Raw genomic sequence first — 20,813 nt, forward strand, 5'->3', positions numbered from 1 at the left:
GAATAGAGATGCAGACATAGAGAACAAACTTCTGGATACAGTGGAGGAAGGAGAGGGTGGGACAAATTGAGAAGTACTGAAATATATAGATTATCATATATAAAACAGCTAGCTAGTGGGAAGTTGCTGCATAACACAGGAAGCTCCACCTAGAGGGGTGGGAAGGGATGGGAGGTGAGGGGGAGATTCAAGAGGGAAAGGACCTATGTATACTCATGGCTGATTCATGCTTTTGTGTGGCAGAAACCAACAGAACATTGGAAAGCAATTATCCTCCAGTGAAAAATAAATTTTTAAAAAGTAAATATTTCTAAAAAGGAATACATGCCTTAAAAGGTGACAGACTTCAGTAACATATGCAGGGTGACTAAAACTGAAGCCACTTAGGCAGATTCCACACACCCTAGTCCACATCACTGTAATTAGCAGAACTTTTACTGGTGTGATCCTGCCAGGATCCTTCTCTTTGTTCTCCCTCAAGCCCTACTTCAGGTTTAAATTATGCTGGTAATCGTGTGGGTCTAAAGGTATATCTATTAAAAAGATCCTAGAATATAAATCCTAATATTTATGGGAATGGAAAATAACTCACAGGGAGACTAAGTTATAAGATACTAAGATTTATCAACAAGAAAATGTATAACTGTGAAGCAATTTTAATTATATTACTAATAATATATCAAAAAACAGAATGTTATGATTAACTTCTAGACTTATTTATAATACATATTATCAGAACCAATCATGTAGAGTTGAGAACTGGGAATGAGATTAAATCAGGTTTCTATAAACTGGCCTCATGCTGAAATCCCTGTCCGTCTAGGTGTCAGCCTCTGAGTAAAGAAGGCTGAAACCAAGAATGAACAGTGCACGTCACAGAAACCATTCTGCTCCTGAGATGCAGCGAGCCCTGAAGGCTGAATATGGAGAAGGCAGCTTTGAAAGATAATAAAAAGTCAACATAGTCAGAGGTCCTTAAGGAATTAGTGGTGTAAGAAAGCCAAGCATTCGTCAGGCTTCGTGAGATTAACAAAAACTGTTGCTGTTTTATTCTACATTTGCCTTAATGATTTTTTTATATTCTGAGATTGAAGATTAGCAAAAAAGCCCATTCCCTGACTCATTTTAACAACTGTCCCTGGAAAATTTCCAGGTAAGGCTGTAAACCAGAGTTGCTGACCCTGGCTACATAAATTGCCTGGTGAACGTCCAAAACCAGATCACTGAAATAAAAATATCTGGGAGTGGGGCTGAAAACCAATGCTGCAGAGACTCAGCAGGCAAGAGAGCACGCTTCCATTTATGTCCTAAATGTTAAGTGCCAGCATCCATGAATATGAATCAGACAGCTCTGCCCAAAGAGGAACTTACAGTTAATAAGGGAAATAGATTCCTGAAAGCATCGTATGTTTTACGAATGCAATAGTTTATTCATATTATACTCTCAAAAAGAGATTAAATGTGTGTACTGCATGTACTGTACGCCTTTGTCTACAGAGGAACAGATGAGAGATGAGAGCTTTTACAGGAAGGCTTCACAGACAGGCAAATGTCTGGACTAGACTTAGAGGCAAGAGGTCACTAAAAAGTAAAGGTCGGGGGGCTTCCAAATAAAATAACAGGGCATAAAAACAGCAATCTAAAAGAATTACAATGAAAATAAGCATTGATGACTGAAGATAGGATAGACATTTTCTTCTCAACTGTATACTTCAAAAGGGTATAATCTTGTGTTATCCTTTTCTTGCATCACTGAGAAATACTAAGCATACTAAGTATTCAACCAATCTGTCACAACAAATTTGATACATAAACCATATAAAGAATTAAATCTTCAGTTTAATACTAAAGCATACTATAAAGTATATGAAAATTTTTTCCCCATTTTGAGAAAAAAATAAACAAAAAAGGACTTCAGAGTAAATAGTGATAAGATGTACATTTTAAACTGTGCATATAAACTGAAAAATAACGCTCATTTTATAAAACAAATCTAAAATACAAAGAACTTTTCAAATAAATTGAAAACTTACTGAATCAAGAAGATGGCATCCAGTACTGAGACTTTTATTATCACATAATACTGAAAAAAAAAAAGAATAATTTTTAACTTTTTAAAGAATATTCTCGCAGTTAAGGGTTGTTAGAAAAGGACAGACTTAAAAGATATGAAAACTTCCAAATATCAAAGGCGAAGAAAAATGTGGGCCATCTTATGCTATATCTTTTTAAATGTAGTTAAATTTCTTCGTAAAATTCTCATCCTTAATTTCAGTATACTAAGTCTTCTCTAAATAAATCTCATGCTTGTAATTTAAAGGTATCCAAAAAACGCTATAAGAACATAGCAGAAGTGCATTAAGTGTCTGCCCAATGTTATAATGTTTATTTTACCTTAGGCCCCAACCAGAACAGCACCATAGGGTAACAGGTAAAAACAGGAGGTGAAACCATCACACATTACATTATAACATAAATACAACAGCCATTTCCTATTGAAGAACAATGGCAACAAAACAGGTAAGAAAAGGTATTAGGGCAGAAAAAAAGGACATTTTTAAAGAAAGGTTTGAGGTTCTTTGATGGAAAAGAAGAGAACTAAAAAAAGTTTAAGGGAATTTTTCTAATTCTGAGCCTTCACAAACAACAAAGGACCCCAGATAGTTAGGTCTAATCAAAAGTGCTCTTGTCATTCAACGTGGATTAGTATCTGTTGCTGATTTTTAACAAGTCTGTCTCAAAAGGTTTGGGGTAGAGAGTGGGGTACCACAACAGGAACTAATTCTCATTAGATATTTACAGCAAGTGTCCAGTTTCTCAACCTTTATTCTTGGAAACTATATCCAGAAGTGTCTACGATAATCTATACTTTAGGACAAGTTCATTTTTTAATGAAACCTTATTTAAATACATTAAAAAGACCTTACCTGGCTGAGAAGTTTTTGTTTCTTCTTCCCATGAGATGTTATTTTGTGATTGTATATTTTTTTCAGGGCTAATCATCAAAACATCTTGTGTTGTAACTGAATTTAGTTCCATTCCTTCCACAACATCTGAAACTTCTTCCTTTTTGTTAGTATTAATATCATCTGCTACTTTGCCAGCATGGAGAGCCAAATTCATTCTTTTACTAGATAAACGATCTATCTCAAAGTTTATCTTATTTATACCCTGGAAGTAAAAATGGTTTTCATATTTAATTACCCAAAAGTTAAATAAACATAAAAAGTCTTGTCACTATTTAAAATAATAATAGAGGGATGACATTCTGAGCACAAGCTAAAGAACACTATAAATCCATCCTACTATCTTGCTTCTTGAACAATGAGATCAGATAATATTACAGCAATAGTATAACTGAAGGAAAGTTTCTCAGCAAGTACCAATATCCCGGTTCAGAGATTGACAAACATTCTATGTGAAGGGCCAGGTGTATGATGGACTCTTGAACAATACATGTTTGAACTGCAAGGGTCCACTTAGAATCTTTTCAGTGGTAAATACTATAGGATCTGCAGTTGTTGAATCCACAGATGCAAAACTACTAACATGGAAGAACCAAGTATAAGGAGTGGGCCAACGTAAGTTTTATGTGGATTTTCAACTGTGCAGAGGGATGGCACACCCCTCTTGCTGTCGTTCAAGGGTGTGTGTGCTCAGCTGTGTCCAACTCTTTGTGACCCGAAGGACTGCAGCCTGCCAGGCTTCTCTGTCCATAGAATTCTCTAGGCAAGAATACTGGAGTTGGGTTGCCATTTCCTACTCCAAAGAATCTTCTTGATCCAGGGCTAGAACTGAAGTTTCCAGATTCTTTACCATTACACCACCTGGAAAGCCCTCTGTTGTTCAAGAGTCAACTATAAATACTTTAGGCTTTGTAAGCCAGTCTCTGACACAAACACTGATCACTCTATCATTGTCTTTTTAAAGCAGCCAAATATATAAATTAATGACAGTGGCTGTAGTACAATAAAACTTTATTTACAAAAATAACCTTGATGTAAGCTGAAATACAAATTGGCACTATGGTCTCAAACAAGCCAAAGGAATAAGAACTATCATTTCATATAACTGATTAAGATTTCCAGTGGAAATTCTGGGGGTTGTTTATGGAGTTACTATATATATTGATACAAATAGATAACATCCTGGGCTACCTAATGCATTGGAACAGGACTTACATGGTTTATTTCAATTAAATCTTGTAATCCAAGACACTTAGCATCTTCTCCTATGCTGTTTCTGAAAAAGAAAAAAGAAGCACTGTACTCAGAAAATTAAACATATTGCTGTCTTGACTTGTTTTGAGACTATCCTTTATGGGTCAGAGATGGGCCCTCATCTAAGATCAGGCCTGATCCAAACAGATTAGTTTTTGATGATAGCTACTATAGGATGGCCTTAGAAACCAAATGCATTTTCCCCAGAATGCTTGCAAGCCTTTGACCATGCTGGTCAGTCTATTGGAAATCTTTTGAACCTCAGCCAAATCCAGAGCCACATACTAGGGAAGGGTAAGCTAAAGCTTACTTCTAGGGGACAGAAGCAACATGCAAGTATTATATAGCTGGAGTTGGCTACATTTACTTGTTAGCTACAGCACAATACATTCAAATCCTGAAGTTCTTAACTCACGTTTTATTAGAAACATCTGTCTCAATCTCTTGGAGTTTTTTTTTTTAAGTATACTCTATTTTTCTGCTTTTCAGCTTCACTTTGCCTTCATTGTACAAAGTTGTTTGTAAAAAGGCTCTTTTGAGACTATTTTTAGAAATTAAAACAGTAAAGAGAAATCCTAAATAGCACTTGTAATATCACTTAAATACAATTTTGGATCTTCTTAGTACAAGAAAATGAACTGCAGGATAAGAAATGACAATAAATTGGTATCTTATAATCCACAGAGTTTTAAAGCATCTAAAGTATTTTAACTGCCACAAATGCTAAATACACTGTGGCTTACATTAAAAACTAGAAATTTTACAACTTGTTCCATGAAATACTTACGAAGAAAAACTTTAATTTGTTTCCCCCATTTCAAATTATAGGGTGTTCTCAAGGTGAATTTGGGTAACTTACTCACTTTCCAAATTTTCTCATTTTTGAAAAATGGGGATTCAGTACCTCACATGGTTGTTCTGAGGACTGAATGAGATAATATGTGATAGGAACCTAGAGCCATGTCCAGCCCATAATAACTGTTCAGTACATATTAGCTCCCCCTTGTCTGCTCTGCCATCTGTCAAGTCAAGATTCCCAAGGTACTTTCCATAAAGGCTGGTACAAAAGTGCCTACCTCTTAATGACCCTGCAGGGACGTAACAGCACTATTTTATACATGATGAAACTGAAGCTGAGTTAATTAAACTTGACCTGAAGTTTCACAGTATGTCACATGACTGGTTTTGAGCTCAGATGTGTCAAGCACCAAAACTGCATACAAAAGAACACTATACTGCTTAGCACCAAAGAACACTATATTGTTTCTTTTCTTCTTAGTTCTGCAGAATTTATTTTATCCTTCTAGATATGACCATTTCCAAATCTGAAATCTGAAGCCTTAGTTTCCTCCTTTATAAAACAGAAATATTGCCTATATGTTATGGTCATTGTGAAATTTAAAAATATATGTGTTGCATACTTAACAGGTTAACAACTGGAAATGGTATTTAATGTCTACATCTGTTAAACTCTTAGTAATAACACATTAAAGAAATACCTGTTTCCAGGAATATTTGAAATCAAAGTCTTATCAACATGTTCACTTTTGGCACCCTGAGGACCAGGATTCTCTGGTGATGTAGTTTGTCTTAGAAGGCCCATCTCAGCCCTGGTCTCAGACACAGTTTTGCTGACAGACTGAGGTGTTTTAAGTCTTTGAGAAACACATTCAGAAGAAAGTCCTAGAAGATGAAAGAAATCATCTCAATACCAAAAAGCTCTTTCATTCATTTTTCACTATAATTAGAGAGACAGTGCCAATTTTTCCTATTCCCCTAACAACTAGCTTCTTTCTCCTATAAAAAATAATGTTTGTTAAAGTCAAATGCCTGAGACTTTCAGTTAAAGATGATACTGAACACACAAACTAAAGGCTTCCTCTTAACGTTTCACTACTATAAACAGTAAAGAGATAATCTTAAAAGGGAGAACACTACAAGGACAAAGCATCCTCTTTTTTTAAGGTCAGTGACTTTTAAAATTTGGAATATAATTTTCAAGGACAGGTGAAACAAAGAGACAACAAAACTTAGGAAATTTTGGAAGTGCAATATAGATGGGTGAGTAGTGTATTTCCTAGTAAACCTGAGAAAATAAATCCTAAGCCACCAGTCAGGAAAGATGTGAATCAGCCCAGTTTATACCACAGTACTCCTCAAAAAGAATTGGTGGCGTCAAGAATCGCTAGGAGCACAGGTAATAACAGGAAGATTGGTTCAAAGTCAGTTTAAAAAACAATTAAGAGTCCAGACACCTTTCCTCATTATGCACAGCTGGGCAGCTGTGAACAATCCCCTCCCACCATGAAGATTGAAAAAAAAACTAGAGGCTTATTTCCCCTAAAAAGTTGAAATAGAGGGTCTCTGGTTTAGGGGATACAATTCAAAGATGAGTACTATGTGTAAAAGGCGGGATGAAATGAGTATTTTTAAAACTGTTGATACACTCAGTTTCCCTCCCTCCATGTAGCTCCTGAAAGACTGGCAGCCAGAATTATACCCTCCAGGCAGCAGATTGGAAAGATCTCTGGAGAACCTGACTGCTGCTGCTAAGTCGCTTCAGTCATGTCTGACTCTGTACGACCCAATGGGAGCCCATCAGGCTCCACCGTCCCTGGGATTCTCCAGACAAGAACACTGGGGTGGGTGGCCATTTCCTTCTCCAATGCATGAAAGTGAAAAGTGAAAGTGAGTCCCTCAGACTCTTAGCGACCCCATGAGAATCTGACTAGCCCATGAGAAAAGACTTAAATACAGCATAACAATGCAGCTAAATCATCCCCATAACAATGCAGCTAAATCATCCCACAGTAAAAACCCTACCACCCATGTGCTGCCATGCAGAGCCCTGCTCATCGCTGTGAGCAGGCAGTGAACTGCCATTAGATACCCAAGGGAAGCCTCTGATACAAGAGATAGAAACCAAAACCAAACAGATAAGAGTATTTTGGAACAAATATTGACTCTCCAGGAGAAGAATGCATAAAAGTTATCATTAATGTCTGCAGAAAGATAAGACAACGCACTTAAGAAACAAGTACAGAATATTATAAAACGGAACATCCAAAGAATGAGAGAGAGCTCTTAGGAATTAAAAACATCGTCAACAGGAAGGTTGAAGAAATTCAGGAAGTAGAAGAAAATGACAAGTACAGGAAAGAATGATAGCCTGTTACCAGGAGAAAGACATGTGCTTCTGGAAGAAAGATCAGAGAGAACCAAGGAAAGTATATCAAAGAAATAATTCAAGAAAAAAATCTACACTTTATTTAGAAAAGGCCATAAATAATACCCAAAGATTCCTCTAAGCACTGGAAGTGGTGATCTTGAGGACATAACAAATAGGGGCTTCTTGGGGGACTTCTGTTTTATAACAAACCTCATATAACCTATGTGTTCTATAATTAAAACTCAATTTCAAAAAGATAAATTTTGGTCAAAAACCTTGATCTCTCTAGTCATAAGTGCCAAGATGGGACATGAAAGAACATACAGCAGTGAACCCACAGTCCTGCAAACTACTAGGATCCTTGGAAAGTAAGTAGCAAGGAGCCGTGTCATTAGCAGTGAGGCAATTCCTGGGCATCCAGGGAGCATAGCTGCTTAGAAGAAAGGAAACACATCAAAACCACACACTAGGTGTGATACCTAAATTGATTGGGAGGTTATAAAATACTTGGTGATAAATTTACATTTTAAAGTAAACATTAGATAGCAACTCAAATTTATTGTCAGAAATCTTCCTAGTGGACACAGTTAGATAATAGAAAAAAAAAAATCCCTTCTGCTAATTAGTACTTAAAGAAGACTTGGTCTGCTTCTCCTTGGAAATAAACATCTAGCACTTAAAGCATTAACAGAAGTGTCTACCAAGATTTAAGGAACAGATTACTTCAACTATGACCTCTCATTTATGGCTTATATTTAATTTCAATCTAAGTAAATAAATTCAATCTAATAAAGATTGCCTATGAAAAACACAACCAGAGTTAGAAAATCATAAGAAAGAATGACTTCCCAAAGTATTACGAGATGGTTACATGGCAGTATTTTAAAATCAGGGAATAGGTACTTTCATTACATTTCAAAAACACCGGAGGAAAATTTTCACTCCAAATGAAAATGAAACCAAACTTATCTTCCATAAGCTATTTCTCAGAAATCACAGTGAAAACACATAAATCTTCACATGAAAACTGTTTTTCAACTCTTACGCAAGCGTCCATCCAACCAAAGAATTTCCCTTAAGTAGTCTCAGCAGAAAAAACTAACCTGAGAATGATTTAATGGGACTTTCAATTCTGAAAAATCCAGCATCAAACACTATTTTATCCACTTCCTTTGGCATTACAGAGGCTGCTGCCTCAGCCTGTTCCTCCTGCTTAATTCTCTCTCTCATTGCATTTTTTACGGCAGCGAGGCGATTTCTAGCAGCAATTCTTCCGTCATCCTGTTTGGGTTTACTTGTTATACCCGAGACAACTTTTTTCTGTGAAGAGAAATTATAACATTTATTAAAGCTACTCATTATCATCTAAAGAATCTGCCTGCAATGCAGAAGGATCCAGGTTCGACCCCTGGGTTGGGAATACCTTCTGGAGAAAGGAATGGCTACCCACTCCAGTATTCTTGCTTGGAGAATTCAATGAACAGAGGAGCCTGGCGGGCTACAGTCCATGGGGTCACAAAAAGTTGGACATGGCTGAGCGATTAATACTTTTACACATTATCATTTTATAAGAAAAACAAATAAAGCATTTGTAAAATATTTAGCATGTTCAATATATACTTATCAAGCTCCTAGTATGTGCTAAAATGCTGGGGCCAAAAGTTAAAGGACCAAGTTCCTGCTCTCAAGGAGGTCTCAGCCTCATGGTGGAAGAGCTAGATAAAGACACTGAGAAGAATAAATGTCATGTTCAAACTAAATTCAGAGGGCTGAATTTATGAATTAATCAACCTTCAGAGGCACCAAGAAAAGCTTCCAGGAAGTCACACCTAAGCTGAAATCAGAGATAGGTGAGCTACAAGATGGGGTAAGGAAAGGGCTAGGCAGAGAGAACAGCATGTTTGCAAAACCAGAAGTGAAAAAGCACAGAGGAGTTGGCATGAGATGAGCACAGCTAATCAGAATCCTTCACATGTGGCCATTTACACAGAGGACAAAAGAATAGAGATTACCTATGATTTTTAAGCAGGAGGTTAGCATTACCGAATTTGCCTTTTAGAAAGGTCACTCACTCTGTCCAGCCTGGAGAACGGGCTGGAGGATGACAAGCCAGTTAGGAAGGAGACTTCCGCAGTGACACTGGGAAAAGATGCCAGTAGTTGAGGTTAAGGAGGGGGAAAAATGGAAAAAAGTAAACAGATTCAAGAGATGTTTAAGAGGAAGAATTGAGAGGACTTAGCAATCTTTTAGACATGCAAGGGTAAAATGGTGAAAAACAGAACGGATCACAGAAGATAACCAGGTTTCCATCTTGGGCCCCTGGAGGGATGGTACCGCCATTCTCTGGAACAGGGAAACATCAATGCGTGTGCAGATGATTTCAGTTTGGGATAAATAGCTCATATATATCTTGATACTTAAAGTATTACTGTGTCAGCAGTAAGTGTGGTTTGAAATATAGATTTGGGAATCATTGCAGGGTGGGTACAACTGCACATGAAGAAAGTGGAAGGAGGGAAGAGAGCTGAAGTAGAAACTTATATCACAAATAACCACTTAAGGGACAAGTGGAAACAGAAACTTGCAAACATGACCGAAGAATGGATATAGAGGTAGGAGGAAGATCAGTAGAATATAATTTCAAGAAAGAGGAAGCAGACTGTATTTAATAATGCAGAGGGACTAGATTTTATAATTAACTGTCTATTAACTGCAGAACTAGTGGGTCAATAACCTTGGTTATAACTGTTCTAGAGGCCTGGAGAGGGTGAAGCTGAATGGCGGTGAGTTGGAGAGGTAAATGGGGATCAAAATAGTAAAGACAGAGTATAGAGAACTTTGTGACTGGGAAGAAAGAAATGGGAATGAGAAAAGGAAGGTACAGATAACTAGAGGGAGATGTGGACCTCATAGGTTTAGCTGTTTTTGTTTTTTCTAATGTAAACAAAGATAAGACACTTAAATATATCTCAAAACAGATGGAAAAAGGAGGGAAAGGTAGAAAACAAGGCTAAGTGATGGAATGAGAAGTCAATAAATAGGAATCAGAAGGGAACGGTGTCAAAATATAGGTAAAAGATAAATCTTATTTGTTCCATAGCTTAACAATAGCTTATAAATAAAGTAGGAGGAGAGAGACACCTGGTGATGAAACGCAGAATTACAAGGCTCTGCCATATTGCTACAGCCATTATTTGCATCACTGATGATATTGATGTTTCCAGGACTAAGTACTCAATAAGAAATATCTACAGTAGCTTCAAAATGTTCAAGTATCCTTCACTGTTTAGTATATTTAAAACTCATTTGTTTAATTTTGTCAGTGTCCTTAGAGTCCTTGTCATAACAATTAGCAAAATAATTTTATTAAATCTTTCTTTAATACTCTAACATCTTAAATTCCTAAGGAGTCAAAACAGTTTTTTATCTGGATTACACAGCATAATAAAGTACCAATCTGGAAGCCTAATTTTATAACCACAGGCATTTTTCTAAAATCTAAAAGGAAAACTGGATGTTTGAAAAGTGCTCATCTGAACCAGTGAGTTTAAAACATTACTAGAAGGCCTCCCTGGGGCTTAGTGGTGAAGAGTCCGCCTGCCAATGGAGGAGACACAGGTTTGACCTCTGATCCGGGAAGATCCCACGTGCCATGGAGCAACTGTGCTTGTGCGCCGCAACTACTGAGCCTGTGCTCTAGAGCCTGGAAGCCACCTCTGTTGAGACCATGTGCCACAACTACGGAAGCCCACCCACATGCCCTAGAGCCTGTGCTCCGCAACAAGAGAAACCAGCAGCCTGCAACTGGAGTACTGCCCCACTTGCCACAACTAGAGAAAAGTTCACAAAGCCATGAAGACCCCATACAGCCAAATAAACAAACAAACATTATTAGGGGAAAAAAATCTACAAATATATAACATTGGAATCTATCATAATAGCCAGCAGCCTGCAACTGGAGTAGTGCCCCACTCGCCACAACTAGAGACAAGTTCACAAAGCCATGAAGACCCCATACAGCCAAATAAATAAATAAACATTATTAGGGGGAAAAAAATCTACAAATATGTAACACTGGAATCTATCATGATAAAGTGAATTTCACAGAGAAAAGTAAAAGGAAATTTTACGAAATAAAGTGTAGGGAAGAAGACAGATATTCTAAAGAGGCATTGTTCCTCTTTTCTATTTAAAATTCTTTCATTTTGAAATGTATCACTCAAAAGAGACACACAATCCACTGTACTGGATAAAAGCAGGGATTCTGGAATGTGCAAGTCTGGCCTGAAACCTAGCTCCACCTTGGGCATGTAACAATCTATTCTGGGCCTCACATCCCAGATAACAGTACCACCTCAATAGGATTGTTGAGGATTAAGTGAGTTAAAACATGTTAAGTACTTGGAACAACACCTGGCACATACTAAGTGTTATATAAATTATTTACTTCTACTATGTATAAACACAATTTGAAGAATAAAACAAACACACACATATGCGCTTAGTAGCACTAAGTACCGCAGAAGCTCCTGGGGTGCCCCAATGCCATCACAGCCCCCATCATTCCTCCCTCCAGAAATAATCATCCTGAATTTCGTGTTGTTCATTTCCTTATTCTTTCTTTAAAGACAATCAGGATATGAAACTTATTTTATAAAATGATAAAAAAATCTGAAGCTAAATGTTTTTGAAGCTGGAAGATAAAAATTCTTTAGAGTAGAGGAGTCTATATTAGAAATCCACAGACTTACCCGAAAAACTTTTTTGCTTGTATTGTTATTGTTTTGCCATCCAGATTCCTCAAGTTTGGTCAGATTGCTGAATTTTTGATTTACGTCTTCTATCTGTTAATAAATAAAGCACAAGTTTATCAGGTCAATTAAAAAAACCACATTAAAATGACAAACTAATAAACTGAAGCTTAAAAAAAATTGAGAATGGCAACATAAATTAGACTAATCATTCTCAATTCAGTATTCAAGTAAAAAACTCTTATGGTAAAATTGTTTATTGTTATATTTTGTCTTCTAAACCTCCAAAATCTACATAATGGATGTCATATATGAATAACTCTCCTAAATTATTTTTCATCACTAAAATGCTAAGAGAGATATCCTAAATGTTTTTGTTTCCTAAATTACACAATCTGAACACAACCATTCTCTCTCTTTTTTACAGTTTATTTATCCATTCTCTTACTGAAGGACATCTTGGCTGCTTCCAAGTTTTGGCAATTATGAATAAAGACGTTATAAACATCTGTGTACACGTTTTTGTGTGCACGTTTTGGATTATATGATAAGAGCACATCTAGCTCTGTGAGAAACTGACAAACTGTCTTCCAAAGTGGCTGTACCATTTTGCATTCCCACCAGCAATGAATTAGAGTTCCTGATGCCTGCCATGCTCACCAGCATTTGGTGAAGTCAGTGGTTTGGATTTTTGCCATTCTAATAGGCATGCAGTGGCATCTCATTGTAGTTTTAATTGGCAATTCCTTAGTGATCTATGATGTTGAGCTTTATCTCTTCAAATGCTTACTTGCCATCTGTATATCTTCTTTGGCAAGGTGTCTGCTCAGGTCTTTTCTCCACTTTAAAACCACTTTAAAGGTGGTTTTAAGGATTCTTTGTATATTTTGATGCAGATATGTCTGTATCAAATATCAGATATATCATTTGCAAACATTTTTCTTCTAGTCTGTGGTTTGCCTTCTCACAATCTCACTTTAAAAAATTCAAAGTAATATCCCCATCCTTTTGATATTTCCAATCTCTTCCAAAGAGGTACCCACTGTCAACAGTTTGGTAAATTTGCTTCAAGTGCCCTTACTATGTATTTATATTTATAAATATTCTCACTCTCTCTCTCAAAAAAATATTTAAATGTCAAAATGACTCAGGATTACCTTTATGATTACTGATTTTCAACAAGGTGCCACTGCAGTTCAATAAGGAAAAGACAGTCTTTTCAAGAAACAGTACTGGGAAAATTTTATATCCTCAAGAAAACAGATGAATTTAGACTTTTGCCTACACTATACACACACCAAAAATTCCAAATGGCTCACAGACCTAGCTGTAAGAGCTAAAACTATAGCACTTTTAGAAAAAACCTAACAGAAAATCTTTGTGATTTGTGGTTAAGCAAAAAGAGTTCTTAGATATGATCACAAAAAGAAAAAAAATTGATAAATTGAACTTCATCAAAATTTAAAATATCTACACTTCAAAAGAAATTATTTAGAAAATTACAAGACAAGCCACAAATTGGGAGAAAATATTTGCAAATAATACTTCTGATAAAGGACTTGTGTCCATGATACATTGAAAACACTTACCACTCCATAATAAAGACAAACCAATGTAAAAATGGGCAAAATATTTCACTAGATATTTTACCCCCAAAAATATGAACAGCTAATAAGCACATGAAAAGATGCTTAACATCATTATCATTAGGGAAACACAAACCAAAACTATTACATAACGAGATACTTCTCACCCACTAGGATGGTTATTCTAAAAAGACAGACAATAACAAGAATGAATACGGTAAAAAAGGAACACACCAATTGTTGGTAAGAAAAATGCTGTAATCACTTTGGGAAATAGTTTGGCAGTTTCTTTAAAAGTTAAACATAAATTTACTGTATGATCCAGCAATATTCCACATATCTACCCGAGAGAAATAAAAACATAAATCCACACAATATAGGAATATTCATAGATGACTTCATAATCACCAAAGAGTGGAAACAATCTAAACATACATCAGTTGGTTAAAGTTCAGATACAATCTACAACATGGATGAACCTCAAAAACATCATGCTAAGTGAAAAAAGTCACATACAAAAGACCACATACTGTATTAGTCTACTTAATATGAAATGTTCACAAAAGGCAAATCTACAAAGACAGCAAGATCAGTGGTTGCTTGCGGACTAGGAGTGGGAGTGCGGACTGATTTGCAGATAGGCAAAGAGGACCTTTTTGTGGTGATAAAAGTTTTCTTGGGAATTCCCTGGTGGTCCAATGGTTAGGACCCAGTGCTTTCACTGCTGGGGTCTGGGTTCAGTCCCTGTACAGGGGTCTAAGATCCCTCATGCTGAGTGGTGAGGCCAAATAAAAAATGTTTAAATAACAAAAATGTTCTAAATTTGGATCATGGTGATGGTTGTACAACTCTGTAAATTTATTGAAAATCATTGAACAGAACACTTGAAATGGGCTAATTTTATGATATGTAGATCATATTTCAATACAACTCTTAAAAAACAAAAAAAAAAGGTCCCAACAGCCAATTTGTTGAAGAGGCTCCCAATGACCAAAGCTGAGAAATGAGCATCAATACAGATGGTAACTATAAACAATGAAAACACATCCAATATCTTTAAATCTATAAATTAATAACAATACTAGGAAACACAAAATTAATTGATCACCATTGAAGTATACTAGCTGCAGTCCATGGGGTCACTAAGAGTCGGACACGACTGAGCGACTTCACTTTCACTTTTCAATTTCATGCATTGGAGAAGGAAATGGCAACCCACTCCAGTGTTCTTGCCTGGAGAATCCCAGGGACGGGGGAGCCTGGTGGGCTGCCGTCTGTGGGGTCGCAGAGTCGGACATGACTGAAGCGATTTAGCAGCAGCAGCAGCAGCAGCGAACCAACTCATCAATGTGAAAATTGTCAGATATATAAACACTGGTCACAAAGTAATGCTTACAGTATGATTACATAAACACTATTCACAGGACTCCCCTGGCAGTCCTAAGGTTAGGACTTCGCCTTCCAATGCAGGGGGTGCAGGTTTGATCCCTGGTCTGGGAGCTTAGATCCCACATAACTCGCAGCCAAAAAACCAAAACATAAAACAGAAGCAATACTGTAATAAATTCAAAAAAAGACTTTAAAAATGGCCCACATTAAAAAAAAAAAAAGAACAAAACACTATTCACATCTGAGTCATACAGTTATTAAGACAATTATGTTCCTTTACTCATTTTTTTCTCTAGACTTGTGTTTTAATATTTATTTATTTGGCCGCACTGCATCTCAGCTGCAGCACACAGGATCTTCGCTGCAGCAAGCAGATCTTTAGCTGTGGCACGAGGGATGCAGCTCCCCAACCGGGCACAGAACCTGGGCCCCCTGCCTTGGGAGCGCACAGTCCCAGCCACTGGACCACCAGGGAAGTCCTCTTGTTTTGCTTTTTACTTGCTTAGTTGTTCATGTATGATATCTATCACTGACTCATTCTAAACTCTGCACAGTAAGTATAAATCTCCTCTTAATGCAATTTTTAAAACAAATCAGGTATTTTACTCAGTTTCACTTTCCAGAATTAGGTCTGGAGGAGCCCGAGGCCCCCTGCTCTGCTTGGAACATTCTTGGCTCCCCCCGGCCTCAATTCTCTTGGTCTCTTTCTGGGGATCAAACTCATCTTCTCCCCCATTCTTGGTTCATTCCCTCATTTTTGTGAGGTACTTTCTCATTTAGCTTCCTGAAAGAGTGCTTCGGAGGTAGTATCTGAGACTGTTGTGCTTGGAGAATGCCCATCCACTTGATTGGTTGGCTACACAACTCCAGGTTGGAAAATTATTTCCCTTAGAATTTTGAGGGCATTGTTTTCCCAGTTTTAAATGTTGCAGTTGAGAAATTCAAGGCTATTCTGATCTTTGACCCTTTATATGAAACTTGTTTTCTCTCTGGAAGCTTCTAGAGTTTTCTCTTCATCATAAGAGTTATACAGTTACACTTAATGAAGTGTGCTGGTGTGGGTCTATTCTGACTCACAGTGCTGGGCACTCAATAGGCACCTTCAATCTGGAATTCATGTCCTCCAGTTCTGGGGAAATTTTTAAACCACTTCATTGATTTCCCATTTTTTCTGTACTATTTTTCTGGAATCCCTATTATTTGGAGACTATACCTCCTAGATTGGTCCACTTCCTCCATCCAAATACCTTTCTTATGTTTTTCTTGGCTTCCTTCTTTCAGGTTTGAGGCTTTCTTGAAATGTCTAATAGTTGTTGGCTATAGGTTCTTGACTTCCCTGGTGGCTCAGAGGGTAAAGCATCTGTCTACAATGCGGGAGACCCGGGTTCAATCCCTGGGTCGGGAAGATCCCCTGAAGAAAGAAATGGCAACCCACTCCAGTACTATTGCCTGGAGAATCCCATGGACAGAGGAGCCTGGTAGGCTACAGTCCATGGGGTCACAAAGAGTCGGACACAACTGAGCGACTTCACTTTCACTTTCTTTCTTGTAGGTTCTTGAAATGGCTTTTTATATACTTATTACTAAAACATGCCCAAGAAGCTGGAAACTGTCATCTCCTCCCATGCCTTTACTAATCTTCCTAGTGATTCCCTCTCTCATAGCACTTTTTACATTAGATTGGAATTTCTCTGGGGCAGAAAATGTGCCGTATTTTATCAACTCCTAGTACAATGTCTAGCACACACAGGAACTCAGTAACTGCTAGATGAACTCAACTACTAAAGAACAGATTTCATTTTCTCACATGTAGAAGCATTACAGATTATTCAACAGTTGAATATAACTCAATTTCCAACCCAAATAGAAAACACTGATTATATGGGGAGAAGAAATTGGTCATTACATTTTGACAGCACTTTACAGTTTACAAAGGTACTAACATCTCATTTATTAGGTTGGTGCAAAAGTGTGGCTTCAGACTGTGAATTTTAAATCATTATAACTAGCTTAAACACATCTTTCAAAATAGGAACCATTACAATCAACACATTTTTGCCAACAAGAAATGTTTGCTTATTCCTGTAGCATAAAAATATGTGCTTTGGGATTCGAGGAACCCTTGGAAAGCATTTTCTGCATCCTGATGATTGTGGAAGCATTTCCCCTGCAAAAAGTTGTCAAGATGCTTAAAGAAGTAGTAGTTGGTTGGCAAGAGGTTGGGTGAATATGCTTGTTGTTCAGTTGCTAGGTCATGCCCCACTCTTTGCATCCCCATGGACTGCAGAACACCTGGCTTTCCTGTCCTTCACCATCTCTCTGAGCTTGCTCAAACTCATGTCCATTGAGTCGGTGATGCCATCCAACCATCTTATCCTCTAGTCTCCCCTTCTCCTCCTGCCTTCAATCTTTCCCAGCATCAGGTTCGTTTCTATTAAGTCGGCCCTTTAGCCACCTTTCTAATAAGGTGGCCAAAGTATTGGAGTTTCAGCTTCAGCATCAGTCCTTTCAATGAATATTCAGTGTTGATTTCCTTTAGAATTGACTGGTTTGATCTCCTTGCTGTTCAAGGGACTCTCAAAAGTCTTCTTTAGTACAATTTGAAATTCTTCAACATTTAGCCTTCTTTATGGTTCAACTCTCACATCCATAGATGACTACTGAAGTCAGGCAAATATGGTGGATGAAGCAAAATTCCATAGCCCAATTTGTTCAACTTTTGAAGCACTGGTTGTGCAATGTATGGTCGGGCATTGTTGTGGAGAACTGGGCCCTTTCTGTTGACCCATGACAGCTGCAGGCATTGCAGTTTTTGGTGCATCTCATCAATTTGCTGAGCATACTTCTCAGATATAATGGTTTTGCCAGGATTCAAAAAGCTGTAGTGGATCAGACCAGCAGCAGACCACCAAACAGTGACCATGTGCGAGTATGGCTTCGGGAAGTGCTTTGGAACTTCTTGGTCCAAATACTGAGCCGGTCATCACTAGTTGTATAAAATCCACTTTTGGTTGCATATCACAGTCTGGTTGAGAAATGGTTCATCATTGCATAGAATTCTAAGAGAAGACAACACTTAAACATGATGATATTTTTGATTTGTGGTCAGCTATTGAGGCACCTACTTGTTGAGCTTTTTCACCTTTCCGATGTGCTTCAAATGCCAAACAACCATAGAACAGTCATCACTGAGTTCTTCAGCAACTTCTCCTGTAGTTTTAAGAGAATCAGCTTTGAAGATTGCTCTCATTTGGGTCTTGTCAACTTCCAACAGCTAGCTACTGTGCTCCTCATCTTCAAGGCTGTCTCCTTTGCAAAACTTCTTGAACCACCACCGCACTGTACATTCATTAGCAGTTCCTGGGGCCAAATGCATTGATGATGTTGCGAGTTGTCTCCACTGCTTTACAACCCATTTGAATTTGAATAAAAAAGAAATCGCTCAAATTCGCCTTTTGTCAAACATCATCTCCATAGTCCAAAATAAATATAAAATAAACAGCAAGTAATAAGTCAGCAAAAAACATAAAGTGAGAAATGTGCATTAAAAATGATGTATAACTTAACCACATTTATTAAGAATGTAGTCCGATATCAAACAGCAAATTTCAACAACGGAAAAACGACAATTATGTTTACACCAACCCAATAATATTACAGGTACGTAAGAAGCTACTTTTCTTTTTTCTTAACTTGATTTATTTTTGGCTGTGCTGGATCCTCATTGCCACACAGGTTTTTCTCTACTTGTGGCAAGCAGAGGCTACTCTCTGGTTGTGGTGTGCAGGCTTCTCATTGCAGTGGCTTCTCTTGTCGAGGTTCATGGGCTCTAAGGCAGAAGGGCTTCAGAAGTTTGGGCACGTGGGTTCAGTAGTTGGGGCTCCCAGGCTCTAGAGCACAGGCTCAATAGTTGTGGCACATGGCTTAGCTGCTCCAAAGCGTGTGGGATCTTCCCAGGTCAGGGACTGAATCCATGTCTCCTGCACTGGCAGGTGGATACTTAACCACTGAGCCACCAGGTTAGTCCCAGAAGCTACTGCTAACCCTTCTATATTACTGTTAGGGGCTTCTCCAGTGGCTCAGTGGTAAAAAAATCTGGAGCTGTAAGAGACTTGGGTTTGATTCTTGGGTCAATAAGATCCTCGAGAGGAGGAAATGGAAACCCACTGCAGTACTCTTGCCTGGGAAATACCATGGACAGAGGAGCCTGGCAGGCTACAGTCCATGGGGTTGCAAAGAATCAGACACGACTTAGCAACTGAGCACATATTACTGTTAACTCATTAAAAAAAAAGACTCAAAGTTAATATATTCAAAATACTTGACCACATACCTGAAAACTAACCATATCCCAAAATCCATCCAGATCTGTACAGGTAGTCTCCTTTTCACCTCGTTTATATTCACAATTGTCCACCAGTCCTTCAAACTGTTTAAACCTTTCTTTCATAAGGAGTCTTGTTTGACCAACTGCTGTGCGAATAAGATCTTTAGCTAGAGGAAATACAAGGTTTTTAAAAATTAAAGGACAAAACAAGATCTTTATTGCAATCCAACCAGCTGATAAGGTGACCTCATTCCAAACATCCTAGAGTTATAGAATCAAATTCTTATTTTATAGCAAAACAAAAAATATCTACTACAAAACTTTGTCATACAAATATAGAGCATTTACTATCTGTTTCAATTCCTGCTAAAAATTAGCAATATACATTCTCATACTCAACAGCTACACAGTAAAGCATTCTATCTCTCCTTGTATTGTATAATAACTCAACCTTAAACAACTTACTGTACATCAATACCTAAGGACTTTGAGCTGGCAGCACACAAATGACTTTTTTTTTTTCTAAACAGCTTTCCTGAATAGGCAAGATTATGGAATTTTTCACAAAATTTGATCCATATTGATTTGAGTAATCTTCATTCAGAAAACATTTTTGTATAATTAAGCAATATCAGACATAGTTGTCATTCATGGAATCATAGTAAAAAAAATTTAATAATAAAATTGGCAAATGTCTAACTCTCAGGAATATTCTAACTACTTACATCTTTTAAGTTAGGTACCATTTTAGCACAGAGATATTAGTGAACATATATGTCATATGGAAAATTCTTGCTATTTTGAATAACAATGAAACTATAAAGTTGGACAACACTAGATTTTTATGTTTCAGGTAAATGCAACCATATTAAAATAAACAAAGCTAAGACATTAAAAAAATATAAGTGTTCCCTCACCATCATCTGGAATGTCCAAGTCAAGTTTCCTGTCCCACTCAAGGCAGTGTGAAGTTAACTTCTCAGTTTCTGACCGGAGAGTATTTCTACAATGAAGACATACACTAGCACTGTGACACTTACACATCATTGATTTCCCAGAGCTGATGCTGAGCTGTTTTATGAACTGCGATATACTAAAATCCATGAATACATATTGATATTCCATGTTCATCCTTATACACCTAAAACTTAAGTGGATGGTTAATGCTAAGAGCCCATTTTTCAAGCTAATATTTCCAGTTATTTCTGTTCTTATTTTTCAAACGCTGAGCAGAAAGAATCAGACATTCCGTAGTTCTGCTCTTATTTTCCATGGAACTATGACCAACCCAATTGCCAAGAGTGAGTAAGATGAAGCTAAAAACTGTAAGTCTCAAATTACAGTGATAAGGGCTTCCAGATTTTACTTGGC

The 20,813-nt window shown here is 37.4% G+C and overlaps 1 protein-coding gene across 6 annotated transcripts in view; it reads right to left on the reverse strand.

Annotated features, from left to right (window-relative positions):
- The window catches only part of DLGAP5 (DLG associated protein 5), a 42,282-nt gene that overhangs the window by 807 nt on the left and 20,662 nt on the right, over nt 1-20,813 (reverse strand). For all 6 annotated transcript variants that reach the window (XM_069596670.1, XM_069596673.1, XM_069596671.1 and 3 more), the window contains exons 11-18: nt 20,360-20,445; nt 19,449-19,609; nt 12,141-12,233; nt 8,493-8,709; nt 5,720-5,903; nt 4,182-4,242; nt 2,928-3,171; nt 2,034-2,083 (exon numbers count right to left, since the gene is read on the reverse strand). In XM_069596670.1, coding sequence (XP_069452771.1) covers nt 2,034-2,083; nt 2,928-3,171; nt 4,182-4,242; nt 5,720-5,903; nt 8,493-8,709; nt 12,141-12,233; nt 19,449-19,609; nt 20,360-20,445 — 1,096 coding nt within the window. The remainder of the gene's footprint in view (nt 1-2,033; nt 2,084-2,927; nt 3,172-4,181; nt 4,243-5,719; nt 5,904-8,492; nt 8,710-12,140; nt 12,234-19,448; nt 19,610-20,359; nt 20,446-20,813) is intronic.

Source organism: Ovis canadensis, chromosome 7 (genome assembly GCF_042477335.2).
Source record: "Ovis canadensis isolate MfBH-ARS-UI-01 breed Bighorn chromosome 7, ARS-UI_OviCan_v2, whole genome shotgun sequence".
In the NCBI taxonomy this organism is placed as follows: Eukaryota; Metazoa; Chordata; class Mammalia; order Artiodactyla; family Bovidae; genus Ovis; species Ovis canadensis.